The sequence below is a fragment of the Melozone crissalis genome, unplaced genomic scaffold, assembly GCF_028551555.1.
Source record: "Melozone crissalis strain CALT ecotype California unplaced genomic scaffold, PUWL_Pcris_2 ptg000066l_1, whole genome shotgun sequence".
Lineage (NCBI taxonomy): Eukaryota > Metazoa > Chordata > Aves > Passeriformes > Passerellidae > Melozone > Melozone crissalis.
In genome coordinates this window covers 2,793,856-2,806,953 of record NW_026535844.1, presented here as the reverse complement: position 1 = coordinate 2,806,953, position 13,098 = coordinate 2,793,856, and the positions used below count along the sequence as shown (strand labels likewise).

Below are 13,098 nucleotides of genomic sequence, written 5' to 3'. Positions count from 1 at the left end.
GGCCATCCCTGGGGAGCACAGAGCGTGTCCTGCCTTCAGAGGCACAGCTGCCGCCCACGGGCGCTGCCAGCCCTGAGGCCACACGCCCTGCTGGCCCGGCAGGGCTCAGCCCGGGCCCCTGGCGCACGCTGCCGCCCCAGGGCACGGCTGCCAGAGGGCGGCAGCAGCAATGCCCAGGCCAGCGGGGGCTGCACATGCCCGCGCCTGGATCCTGCTGCCGGCACAGCAGGCGGGGCCGGGGCCGAGCTGCGGCAATGGGGCGGGCCAGGGAGGGAGCCGGGCTTGGCGCTCACCCATGAACCTGATGGCTGCCTCTCGCAGGGGCTCCTGTGCGCTCCGCAGGTAGGGCAGGGCCAGGCGCAGGTGCTCGGCCGCTCGGCTCCTGTCCTCTGCCAGCTGCAGAGAGCGGCAGGGCACGGAGGGAAAGGGTTGATGCGGGCCCTGCCCCTGGGCCGGGCGCTCCCTGCGGCCGGCGCTGCTCGCCCTGCCCACAGAGCCCCGAGGCCTGGCCAGCAGCCGCAGGCGCCGGGCTCGGCATGGGGCACAGGGCCCGGCGAGCCGCGGTGCCGCCCCGCAGCAGAGCCCGGCTGGCTCGGGGCTCCGTCGGCACCGGCCTTGGGGCCAGAGGAGCCTGGAGCAGAGCCCGCACGGCCCAGGGAAGGGAGCGGCGTGTGGGGCGCAGGCCGGTGCCCCTGCGTGCGGCACTGGGCAGGGGCCACAGCTGCCAGCCCCACAGACTGGGCACCGTGGGCAGGCGGCTGCTCCGGGGATTGGGCTGGGCATTCCAGGCTGTCCTTACCAAGCACTCGGCAAATCTCCACATTGATCCGTCTGCAGCGGCTGCTTGAGATCCTTCCTCTTCAGGAAGCTCACTGCAGAAAGCAGCGTTTCCCGAGAGGCCTGCAGAGCAGCAGAGACCCAGAGATGGCACCGCAGCCCAGGGCACAGGAGCCGCATCTCTGTGCCAGGGCTGGGAGGAGGCTGGAGCCTGTCAGGTGCCAGGGGGTGGGGAGACAGCTGAGCCCCTTCCATGGGGACACCCAGGAGGCCTCACCTCTGCCACACAGTGGTTCTCATCGTGGCAGTGGAAGAGTGGGAGCAGACTCTGGCTCACAGGCTTCTTCAGGGGCTTTTCTCCCTTTGCCACTACAAAGGCAATCACGTCTTGGAAGAGGCGAATGGAGAGCAGCTGCACAAGGCTGTTGTCCTGCTGGAAAGGAAGCCAAAGCCCTCCACATCCGCTGCTCCAGGCCCCCCTGTGCCCAGGCCCAAGGCAGCACCCAAGTGCCCGTGGCTGGGGACACAGAGCCTCACATTGTCAAAGAGGTGCCAGAGCGCCTCAGCCAGCTGCAGGGCGATGGGGCTGGCTATTGCCAGGTCTTCCTGCAGCATCAGGAGGCTGAGCACAATGAGGGTCTTCTCCATGATGTCTTCATCCCTATCCCACAGTAGCTTCACGAGGCTTTTGGTCAGGCTGTACATGCTTGGATCCTGTGTGCAAAACAAGGCTGGGCAACCCCACGCTGCTGCTGCTGCTGCTGCTGCAGGGCTCAGAGGCCGAAGGCCTGTCCCAAAGCACTCAGGCAGCTGAACAGCGAGCCTGGAGAGCTGGGAGCAGCTGCCACAGCTACCAAAGCCCAGCTAAGCCCAAGGGGCTGCTTGCCCCAGCCCCACGCTGTCAGCACAGCTTCAGCTGCTGCCTCCTTCTCACCATCGAGGTGAGCACCACGAGGCCTCGGAGCGCCACGCGACGCATCTCCCTGGACTGGCTCTGCAGGTGCCTTGTCAGGATCTCCAGGACTTGTTCACCGCATTCGTTCAAGTCCAGGCAATCCAGGAGCTGCAAGGCACAGAGCAGGCACAGAGGTGCCCAGCTGGCAGGAGCTCAGAAGTGCACAGGGCCGAGCCAAGGCAGCAGCACAGGGCACAGGCAGCGTCCCAGGCAGCTGCAGCTACGAGAGGGCAGAGGGCTGGGAGGCAGCTCAGCCAGGCAGCGCTGGCCATGGGGCTCACCTCCACCAGGAAGGCCAGGGCAGGCAGTTCCCAGTCTGAAATGACTTCGCTGAGCAACTCAAAGAGGCAGGATGCCATGCTGCAGCACCAGATGATGGAGACACGGCGCATCTCCCTGGCAGGGAGGAAAAGGCACCATTGCTCCTGGGCCGGGCGGGCAAACCTCTCCCAGGGCTGACTGGCAGAGCTCTGCTCTGCTCCCGAGCTCCCCGGGGGCGCTTTGGGAGGTGGCTGTTCCCGGGCACCCTCCTCTGACGGCCTTTTCCACTCTGCTCATCCCTCCCTTGGTGACAAGGCCCTGCCGCCCATGAGCACGGGGACTGTGTGGGGCGTTGCGGGCACAAAGGAGAGGGGCGGTGGGGAGAACGAGGTCTCACCTGGCCAGCAGACCCACTGCACAGTGGTGGGTGTCGGCACGGAGCAGCGTGTCCCAGGCACGCTTGCGTTCCATGGACAGCACCACGTGCTCATAGCGCATTTGGCAGAGCAGGGCCTTCAGGGTCTGCAGCGCAAAGCTGTGTGCAGAGCAAAGGTCAGGTCACGCTGGGAGCCCCGGCTCCTGCCCTGGGGCATGGGAGGGACAGGGAGACTGGGAGGACTGGCACGGAGCACCTGTTGGGGTTGGCGGAGAGGCCGTGTTGCTCCTGGCATCCCTGCCAGAAGGTCTCAACCTCTTCTGGCATATCCTGCGTGCTGATGTAAGATTGGAAGAGCAGATGCAGAAAGAGACTGGGGAAATACTCCAGCACAACAGGCGAGCACCAGGCCAGATTGAAGATTTTCCAAAGTGCCACGGTTCCCTGAAAGAAATAAAACAGCCAGAGACAACGCTCAGTGGCCAAGACATCCACATGGCAGGGCCTGAGTGTGCAAGGGAGAGGTCGAGGGAGACACGGGGGGAGCAGCCGGCCTGGTGCCCCTGAACCCTGCCCCTAAGGCAGGATTCAGCCCAGTGCCTGAGGCAGGGAGATGCAGCTGGGGGGAGCACAGAGAGCTGGCTGCTGGAGAGGCAGCCTGGGGGCTGGCAAAGGCCAGCACCAGAAACTCACAGCCAGGGCAAAGACTCCTGCATCGTCCCCATTGGAGGTGCACACGCTGTGCACTGGCCAGGCGCTCAGCACACGGAGGAGCAGCTGCAGCGCCGGCTCCGCAGTCCTGCTCGAGGACATGATGGTTCCCCACATGGTGGCGGCAGCTCTGTGGGGTCAGAGCTCTGTGTCAGGGCGGGCTCGGCCACAGCGCCGTGGCCTGGGCAGCTGCAGGGCCCCGCGCTGGCCCTCAGCCCTGCCTCTGCCCACTGCCCCTGGCCGGCAGCGGCCAGCCAGCCCACGTGGGTACAGGCCCCGAGGGGCAGGGAGGGAGCGTGGCACCAGGCTCAGGAGCTGACATGGCAGCACCGGAAAACAGAGGAGCCAGAGGATCCTGGAACTGCCCGCCTGTCTGGCAGCCAGCAGGGACAGGCTCTACAGGGTGACGGGCCAGTGAAGCCTAAGCCCTCAAGGCACGTGGGGCTGCCCTACCTGTCACACGATGGGGCCCAGTGCAAGAGGGTGATCAGCGTGTCACAGGGGTGTTCCTGGGCCAGCTCCAGAAGGGCCTTGTCCAGCCTGTGCCCAGCAGACTCATTGGCCATGAGCCAATGGTGGATGTACCTCACCATGGCGGGCACCTGCAGAGGGCACGGGGAGACTCGCAGAGCTGCCAGAGCAGCAACTTCCCCTGAGAAGTGCTTCCCTTCCAACCGCACTGGGCCGGGTTTCAGAGGCCGAGGGAGCCCGGCAGAGCCGGCTGGAGGCGCCACACCACTGCTGGGGCCATCGAGCCCTTGCCCAGGCTGCTTACTTGCGTTGGATTTGAAGCCATTCATTACAATGAATAGTAGTTTCTGAGAAAGAAAAAAATTAAAAGACCTGAGGAATAAAAAAATTAAAAGACACTCTATCAAGGGAAACACAGAAGTTAATAAATAACCTAAAATACATTGTTTGGGAAAACTTTGATTAGATAAGTTAATAAATAATCTAAAGTACACTCACAAAAGAAACTTTGGAATTAGAATATTTGAAGAAGCGAAAGTAGAAGCCAAAAAGTTAAGGTGACCGGCCAAGCCGTCGGAATCAAGCCAAGTGCAACAGTGATTTCTGCCAAGTCATGGAAAAACACGCCAAGGATGACAGGAAGATGCCCAAATTAGGAGAAGCTTAAAATTTAACTAAGGAAGACCAAGAGTTCCTGGAAAACCCCGCCTATACTCCTGCCTGCTTATTAATATGCATATAATAAATGATGTAATTCTTGTTCAAAATTGTATAAAAACCTGCTTTTGCTGTACCGGATTTAGAAATCCACTTGGTGATTTCTCCAACGCGTTGTCAATAAATACCTCCTGCCTATAGACCTCAAATCTAGTCTCTGGGCAGCTTATTGTTGCCTTTTGGGGCAAAATTCGGCATCAGATTGGAGACACCCTTCTCAACAAGCAAATCCAGCATGGCAGCACCGGTCTCGGCATCGAGGAACGGAAGGTTGGCCAAGACGCCCGTGCCCACACTGGTGGTCTCTTCCTGCCAAAGGCACGTGATGAATTCACAGAGGGTCTGCAGGAGAAGGGCAGCAAGGGTGGGAGAATCCATGAGCACTCCAAGCCTGGTGCTTGGCTGAGCAGTGCCAGCAGGCCCAGCCCAGGTGGGGGTGGCTGCAGGTACCTGCGCCGTTCTGCCCAAGCGGCCACGGGCGGCTTCCTGTTCTTGTGTCCCATCCTTGGCTGCATCTGGCAAAGAGCGAGCGCAGCCAGAGCTGAGGGGCTGCGGGAGAGGCCAGAGAACACAGCCCAGCCCTGAGCTGCCCAGGCAGGGAGAGCCTCGGGATGCCCCGGGGGATGGAGCACGGCTGCCAGGTGCTCCAGCCCAGCTTCTCTCCTATCATACCCTATGGATATGTCCACAGGGATGGGATGGGATGCGATGCGATGGGGCCAAGCTGGCTGCAGGCACCAGCCCTGTGGCCCAGCTCTGACACTCATGCTCCTGCAGCAGCTGGAACTGCTCCAGTTCTTCAGGCTGCTGTGCTGAGGTTGCTCCAGCCTCTTCCTCCTCCAGCCAGGCCAGCTTGGGCACGCTGGGGGGTCTCTGCTCCATGTCACTCTTTGCAGTTAGGAGTGCTTGCTGAAGCAGAGAGGCCTTGGAAGGGCTGAAGATGAGCAAGTGCTGCAGTTGTGCCTTGTAGGCACCTGCAACAGAGGAGCCTCGGGAAGGCTACAGGACAGGAAGTCCTGCAGTCTGTCCTCGAGGGCAGCAGCAAGAGAGAAGTCTCAGGAAGGAAATAGGACTGCAAGTCTCGCAGTCTGTCCTCGAGGGCATGGGCTGCAAGGATGGCAGACGCTTGGGAAATGCTCCACGTCCCCGAGTCCCGCAGCCTGGCCTCGAGGTCACCTGCACAGGGAACGCCTCGGAAAAGCTCCGGGTCAGCAAGGAACGAGCTGGCTGTGTGGGGGCTCCTCACAGCACTGCTCTGTCCCGTCCTGTCCCGTCGCGTGCACCCAGCACTGTGGCGTGGCCATGGCGCCACCAGCACCTACGTCATGCCGTGTCACAAAGGGTCACCCTGGCACACTCTGTCCCTTTCCGTCCCACGGTGACCACAGTGCACTGTGTCACAGAGAGCCCCAGGACACACCTCCACGTGCCCTGGGGACACCCCCACCCCACCCAAACTGCCCCAGCTTGCAGACAAGACCTTGCCCCAAGTGTTGAAGACACAGCCCAGCAGGAACTTTAGCAAGGGCCCAAACAAGAAGCAGCTGCTCCTCCGCTCTGCCTGCTCAGGGCAGCAGAATGAGCCCCCACGGCTGCCAACGCAGCAGAGCAGGAAGGGCACCGGGGCCTTCCACAGGCCCTGCCACGGCCTCTTTGGGACCAGTCCCGGTGCTGGGTGGCCGGCACACTTGCAGGGGCGTGACACAGACACGGGACCTGTGGCCCAGAGCTCCAATGCTGCTCTGTCCCCTGGGCAGTGCTGACAGCAGCAGCAGCTGTGGAAGAGTCCCTGCCAAAGCAGATTTGCCATCCCCAAGGCCTGCCACTGCTGGTGCCTCTCTCCTGCCACAGAGACCTGTGGCCCCAGGGGATATCTCTGCCAGAGGACAGCCAAAGCCAGCGTGCCTTGGTGTCTGTGTGATCTTTTCTGCAGGTGGCTGTTGGCAGGAGCACCTGGAGCAATTGGTGGCCACACTTGGTATCTGTCAGAAGGCAGAAGCTGTTGTCCCTTCCTGCAATGATTTTTGCTCGGAAGTGATTATCTGCAGCACAAAACCACCATCCACTATTGACTTTCACAGGACAATGACATTCTTACAGAGATGCTGTCAAGTTGCCTTGTGTGCTTCTGGCTGTTTTTCTTTCTCTCTGGATGAAAACATCAGCCCAGCATCTGATGGCCAAAGCTGCGGGTGCTGCCCGTCTGGCTGTGGCCAGCAGCTCGTGCCCAAACACAAGCGGGTGCCTTCTGGGCAAGGGGATGGACTGGCATGAGCAGCCATTTTTCCTGGTGTCACAGTTTGATGCTGGCACACTGCCAGTGCCCCCATGAAAATACATTCTCCCTGGTGTCTGCTCTGAGATGTGACCAGGAACAGAGCGAAGCAGGCTCCAGCTTCGGAATACAAAGAAAAAAAATTTATTAACTTACAATATATAAAAGAAACAGAAAGAATGAAAACCTTCCAAACATTCCTCCTCCCCCCAACCAAATTCCCAATACATCACAGTAAGGCAAAACCTTGGACTCGCAATTCAGTTGCCACCCCTCAGGTCACCAACTGTCAGTCCATCACCACCCCTCAGATAATCAACTCTCAGTTCATCAAGGAGAGAGGAGTCCCTCTTGTGCCACAGGCTTCCCCAGGAAGCACAGTTGAAACCTCTTGTGTTTCCATGTCTCACGTGGCACCGCCCGGAGATCATTTGCCATCGTGACATCTTCCTTCCATGCCCAGTGGTCTCACCACTGCACATGGACCAGAGCTGCTTCTGGGGTTCCCCTTTTAAGGATGCTTTGCCCAGTTCCAAAAATGAGCACAGTCTCTCACTTTTGGGACACCTGTCCCTCCCAAATTCACCGCCTGGGGCCGAGGGGTCTCAAGAACAAAGATCTTCTTCCTCACTGAAGGCAGAGGGCACCACCACCCTCCTCATCCATCTCTGTTCATGCCACTCCTTCACATCACATCCCTGCACTCTCTTGGCTCCGAGCCATCGCCTCCCCCTAAATGCAGTCTCTGTGTCACAGGAAAAATGGTTCTGTCCATGACTATGCAAGAAAAGTCCAGCCAAAGGCCACTCCATCATTTCCTCCCGCCTAAGATTCTTCTCAACTTCTCTTGTGGCCCATCTCCTCTTATCTCTATCTCTCTTCTCATTCAGCTCCAGGAGGATCAGCATTTGTAAGGTTTCCATCATCCAAGAAAAGGGTTAAAATCTCGGGCTCTGCCTGCCCAGAACTCCCACGCTGGCCCTGCCGGGCACCTTCTCTCTGCAACCCTTCTCCTTCTCGGCTGTGCTGCCAGCACAAGATGGCAAATTTCAAGGTGGCACAGGCACAGACACCCGCTCTCTCTCTCTCTCTGTGGCCGCTGCCCGATGCCTCTCAGTGCTCCTACACCCTTCCATCCTGCAGGGGCCTTCAGCTCCCTTCTCTGTCCAAGGCCCGGATCCCCTCACCCGGCCGCATGGCTTCCCCTCCCGCACCCAGCCCGCAGCCGGGCAGGGCAGCTCTGAACCTTTCACCCACCGGAACCAAAAGAGCTTCCCCTGGGAGTTCTCTGCTTTTAAACCCCTGTGTGCTCAGAGGTGAATCCATGTCCTCAGGGGCCACACAAGTCGCCAATATGCAAATCTGAACACTGATTGGTTTGACAACAACATCCCAAAAATCTCACTTCCTTTTAAAACCAGGACAGTGGGACCAAGGGTCCTGAACAGAAAATCCTGAACGAGCTCAGTAACCCAAAAAATGGGGTTAAATGCGAAATGAGCGGCTTTGATTGGCTGGTCCAGCACAGCCCGCGCCTCTCCATCCCCGCCCCCACCTGCCCAGCGCCCCAAGGTTCCCCCTCGCCCAAAAAACACCCAACCCGGGGCTGCAGCGTCCCGGAAAGGCCTCAGCCAATGGCAGCGCAGGCAGGAGGCAGCGCAGCCAATGAGAGGTCGGGGCGTTGGATTTCCTCATCAGTTGCCGGGCAGAGCCCACGGCCGATCGCTGCCCAGAAGCGGCGGCAGCCAATGAGAGCGCGCGGCGCTGCCGAGCCCGCCCTGCTCCGGACCGGCGCTCCCAGCGCAGCGCGGCTGCTTTGGGGCTGCTGCTCCCTGCCCGGCCCCGGCCATGGGGCGAGGGGCGGCAGCTGGGGCCCTACTTGTGGAACTGGTGGTGCTGGGAGCCCACCCGGCTGCGGGCGCGGAGCTCTCGGGTGAGCGGGGGGCGGGAGGCGCTGGGACAGGGGGGGAGAAGGGGGAAAAGGGGGCGAAGGGGGGAGCCCGGAATGGAGGGCGAGGAGGAGGGGACCGCCAAAGGGAGAGCGGGAGGGGCTGAGGGGTGGGGGGAGAGGGTGGGGAAGGGGAAAAGGGGGAGGGGGACCCCAAACTGAGCCCGAGGGTGCTGAGGATTGGGGGATTTGTGGGAAAATGGGGAAATGGGACCCCAAAAGTGATTTGGGGAGCGGCCAGAGGTGGGAGGGGAGAGGATGTGGAAGGGGAAATGGGGGAAGGGCGGCAAAGAGGAAGCGGCAGCGCGGGCAGGAGGGTCCCATGGCGGCCGAGGGGCACAGGGGGTGCGGAGTGGGGATCCGGGGTGGCCCCGGAGCTCTGCGGGTGCTGGGGGAGGGTGTTGGAGAGGCACCCCCCGATCTATGTTCTGCACACACAGGGGTGTTCCAGAGGATGACAAAGTCCGAGTGTTACTTCATTAACGGCACGGAGAAGGTGAGGTACGTCCAGAGATCCATCTACAACCGGGATCAGTTCATAATGTTCGACAGCGACGTGGGGCACTTTGTGGGGTTCACCCGCTATGGGGAGAAGTTGGCCAAGCGCTGGAACAGCAACGCGGTATTCATGGAGGACAGACGGACTGCGGTGGACTGGTTCTGGCGGTGCTGGTACAAGAATTTTACCCCGTTCATCACGGAGCGCCGAGGTGAGCGCGAGGCAGAGCGTGTACCTTCGGGGCCTGCCCTGCCAGTGACCCTGGAGCCCCTCAAAATCTCCCTGGGCATCGGCCCAGAGCCCTCAGCCCTCCTTGTGCCGACCCCCGGGGTCTCCAGATCCTCCCAGTCCCTCCCAGAGCCCCCCCGCGCGTCCATTTCAGCAACCCGTAAAGTTGACGCTTGGCAACCAATGAGATCGCATTCTGTTCATGACTCATCTGTTGCCAGGCAGACCCGCAGCACGGGGTGCCTCGCGCCGGACTCGGCCTCCCAGTGGCGTGCACTTCATTCCCAGTTCCTCCCAGTTCATCCAAGATCCCTCCCAGTGCCATTCCAGTCCCTCCAAGACCATGCCCAGTTCCTCCCCAGTCTCTTCCAGTCCATTCCCAGTCTCTTCCCAGTTCATTCACAGTTCACTCACAGTTCACTCTCAGACCTTCACCCTCTCTCCCAGTTCCCCCATTCCTTCCCATCTCTCTGTGTCACCCAACTCCCTCCCAGCACATTCCCAATCCATCCGAGCCCATTCCCAGTCCCTCCCACCACATTCCCCAATCCATTCCCTGTCACTCCGAGTCCATTTCAGTCCGTTCCCAGTCCCTCTCCAGCCCAGCCCAGCCCTCCCCTGTCTCTCCCAGTGCCCCCCAGCTGATCCCAGTCTGTCCCCGCTCTCTCTTTCTCGGTCTCTCCCAGTGCCCCCCAGCGTGTCCATCTCGCTGGTGCCCCCCTCGAGCTCCCAGCCCGGCCCCGGCCACCTGCTCTGCTCCGTGATGGATTTCTACCCTGCTGCCATCCAGGTGAGGTGGTTCCAGGGCCAGCAGGAGCTCTCGGAGCATGTGGTGGCCACCGACGTGGTCCCCAACGGGGACTGGACCTACCAGCTGCTGATGCTGCTGGAAACCCCTCCCCGGCGCGGGCTCAGCTACAGCTGCCAGGTGGAGCACGTCAGCCTGGAGCAGCCCCTGAGGCGGCACTGGGGTACGGCGGAGCCCCTGGGGGCGCTGGCAGAGCCGCTGGGCTGTGCTGGGAGGCACTGGGAGGGAGCTGGAGAGAGCCGGGCTGGAGCTGGGAGAGGAGCTGGGGGGCTGGGCAAGGGCTGGGCAGGGGTTTGGGGGATGCTGGGGAGGGTGGGATGGGCTTGGGAGGGTCCTGGTGGGCACAGGGAGGGGGTTTGGGAGTGCTGGGTGTCACTGGGAGGGAGTTTGGGGGAGCTGGGTGTGACTGGGAGGGATCGCAGGGAGCCCCGAGGGGCTGGAAGGAGATCGGCGATGGCAAAGCGGGGCTCGCCATGAGCTCGGTTGTGTTGGGCACAGCCTGGGAGGGCTCTGGCTGAGTCCTGCTGGGGCTGCCAAGGGACTGCGAGAGGCTTTGGGGGTCCTGGGGCGCTGGGGGCAACTGGGAGGGGGCTGTGGGATGCTGAGAGGGACGGGAGGGGCTTTGGTGGCTCCTGGCCAGGCCAAAAAGGGATCGGGGGGAGGTTTCAGTGGTTCCTGGCTGGGCTGGGGGCCACAGGGAGGGCGCTGGGAGGGGCTCGGGGTGTCCCTGAGAGGTTTTGGGGGTGCTGAGCCCTGCGGACCCCCCAGAGATGCCGCCGGACGCCACCCGCAGCAAGATGCTGACGGGCATCGGGGGCTTCGTCTTGGGCTTCGTCTTCCTGGCGCTGGGGCTCGGCTTCTCCCTGCTCAAGAAGGTCAGGGCGGGTGCCGGGGGCGGCGTCCCCCCCGTGGCGGAGCGTGTGCGCTCCCGCCGGGGCCCCCAGCCCGCTGTCACCCCCTTTTCTGTGCCCACAGAGCTCCTGAGCCGGCGGCGGCCGCAGCCCCTCCCCGTGGGCTCGGGCCCGGCCGGGACCCCCCGCTCCGTCCCCGCTCCGCTGATTCTGGGGGGTCCCGTGTCCCCCCCAGCCCCGCTGGCGCTCTGCCCCCGCCCAGTGCCTGCTCCCAGTGCTCCCAGTAAAGCTTCCCAGTTGGCCCCGAGGCCGTTTATTGGGGGGCGATGGGGAGGGGTTTGGAGGGGCGATGGGACGGATTTGGGCAAAGGGAGGGGGACAAAGCTTGGGGGCTGGGCCCGGGGGCAGCGGGAGGAGGAGGAGGAGGAAGGGGCGGGGGACGTGAGAGAGAAGAGGGGAAGGAGGCGGATGAGGAACGAGGAGCGGGAGGAGCGATTGAACCGGCGAAGGAGAGGCGGGAGGAAGAGGAGGGGGGGACATAAGGAGAGGACCAGAAACAAAAAAAGTAGCGGGGATGCTCCGGCCTTCATCATGGTGTCTACAGGGGGAGCGAGGAAGATGCGGAGCCCCCAGCCAATTGTTCTCAAGCCGGGGGGCTTTCACCCTGGGGGCCGCCCGGGGTTATCCAGCGTGGATCCTCCCACGGGAGGTGGAGCTGGAGTGGTGCACGGAGCTACACCGGACAAGTGCATGTCCTTGTTCTGGAGGGAATGGTGGAAGGGGATGATTCTGATTCTGTCCTCACTGACAAGTGACTTGGAAACAAAACTCCATTCCAGGCTTTTCCATGGGGGAATTGAGCTCTGCACTTTCATCTCCATGCCATTGCTTTCCTCTTCCAACTTCCTTGTTGATGGAGATCTCTGGCTGGTGATGGAATACATGGATGGAGGAACTTTGCAGGACGTTGTCAGACAGACACGCATGGCTGAAGGGGAGATGGCAGCTGTCAGTCGGGAGGTGAGGGATCCTGCTTGTCATTCCCATGCCTGGGACACGATGGTCCTTCCAAACAGGGCGTGAGAACGGGAGTGGCTCCATGCTCAGGGCTTTGTTTCTGTGTTGTTTTTGTGAGCTGGGGAAGAAAGAGCCTCTGCAATGAACGGCCTGCCAGCATCACTGCACTTCTGCTCTCTTCTTGTTCTCTCTCCTGCTGTTGTGGTACTCTCTGTCTGCTTTGGATTTGATTTGCTGTTCTCAGCTTTGCCTTGAACCGTTTGACTGGAGCTTGTGTGCACTGCACTCCTGGCCTGTCACAGCAAAGCTGCTGCTGGCAGAATTCTGAACTGTCCTTTCTTGTGTGATATATTCCGGCCATTGGTTATTGCCCTGGTGTTTCTTGTTCTCTCTCAGTGTCTGCAGGGCCTGGATTTCCTCCATTCCAAGCAGGTGATCCACAGGGATCTGAAGAACTCCAACATGCACCTGGGCATGGACGGCTCTGTCAGGGACTCAGTAAAAGCCACTGCATGAAAGCTGAGGGTTTCTTGAAGGGTCCAGTTCCATCTTTCCTTGGCTACAGCCCTGAGGGATTTTCCAGCTGACTTCACTACTGCACTCTCAGACTGAGCGTGGGGAATCTTGGTGTTTGGTTTCCTCATTCCAGCTGCCTTTGACAGGATTTGTTTCTGTCCTCAGTGATTTTGGCCTCTGTGCTCAGCTCAGCCCTGAGAAGGACCAGCGCAGCTCCATGGTGGGCACTGCTCACTGGATGGCCCCAGAAGTTGTGACCAGATCTCCTTATGGCCCCAAGGTGGACATCTGGGCCTTTGGCATTGTGACCATCGAGATGGTGGAAGGAGAACCTCCTTACTTCAGGGAAACAGCGGCCATGGTAAGAGGCAAATTCTCCAGTGGCTGCAGAGGCCTGTGAGCACAGGGGGACCCTGCACTGGGAGAGGCAGCTGGAGGTTTCTGCACATGGGAAGGGAATTCCCAGAGGACTCCAGCCTCACCACAGATGAAAATTCTGCAATCTCCAGTGATAATTTGCTTTGGGATTTATGTTTTTGCAGCTCATCTGGCTGTGAGGATGAGCTGGAAATGTGAAGGAAGTGCATCAGCTCTAATGTTACCTTGCAAGAAAAACCCACACCAACCCCACATCCCAGCCCCAAACAAAACAAGATTTCTGCAGGAGCTTCTAAAAGACATTTTGCAA

The 13,098-nt window shown here is 60.8% G+C and overlaps 1 protein-coding gene across 1 annotated transcript; it reads left to right on the top strand.

Annotated features, from left to right (window-relative positions):
- Positions 1 to 8,391: 8,391 nt before the first annotated feature.
- Positions 8,392 to 12,410, top strand: LOC128945553 (class II histocompatibility antigen, B-L beta chain-like). The gene is made up of 5 exons (XM_054289300.1): positions 8,392 to 8,476; positions 8,932 to 9,201; positions 9,905 to 10,189; positions 10,795 to 10,895; positions 12,327 to 12,410. Exons 1-5 carry the CDS (start codon positions 8,392 to 8,394, stop codon positions 12,408 to 12,410), a joined length of 825 nt encoding a protein of 274 aa, XP_054145275.1.
- The last annotated feature ends 688 nt before the right edge of the window (positions 12,411 to 13,098 follow it).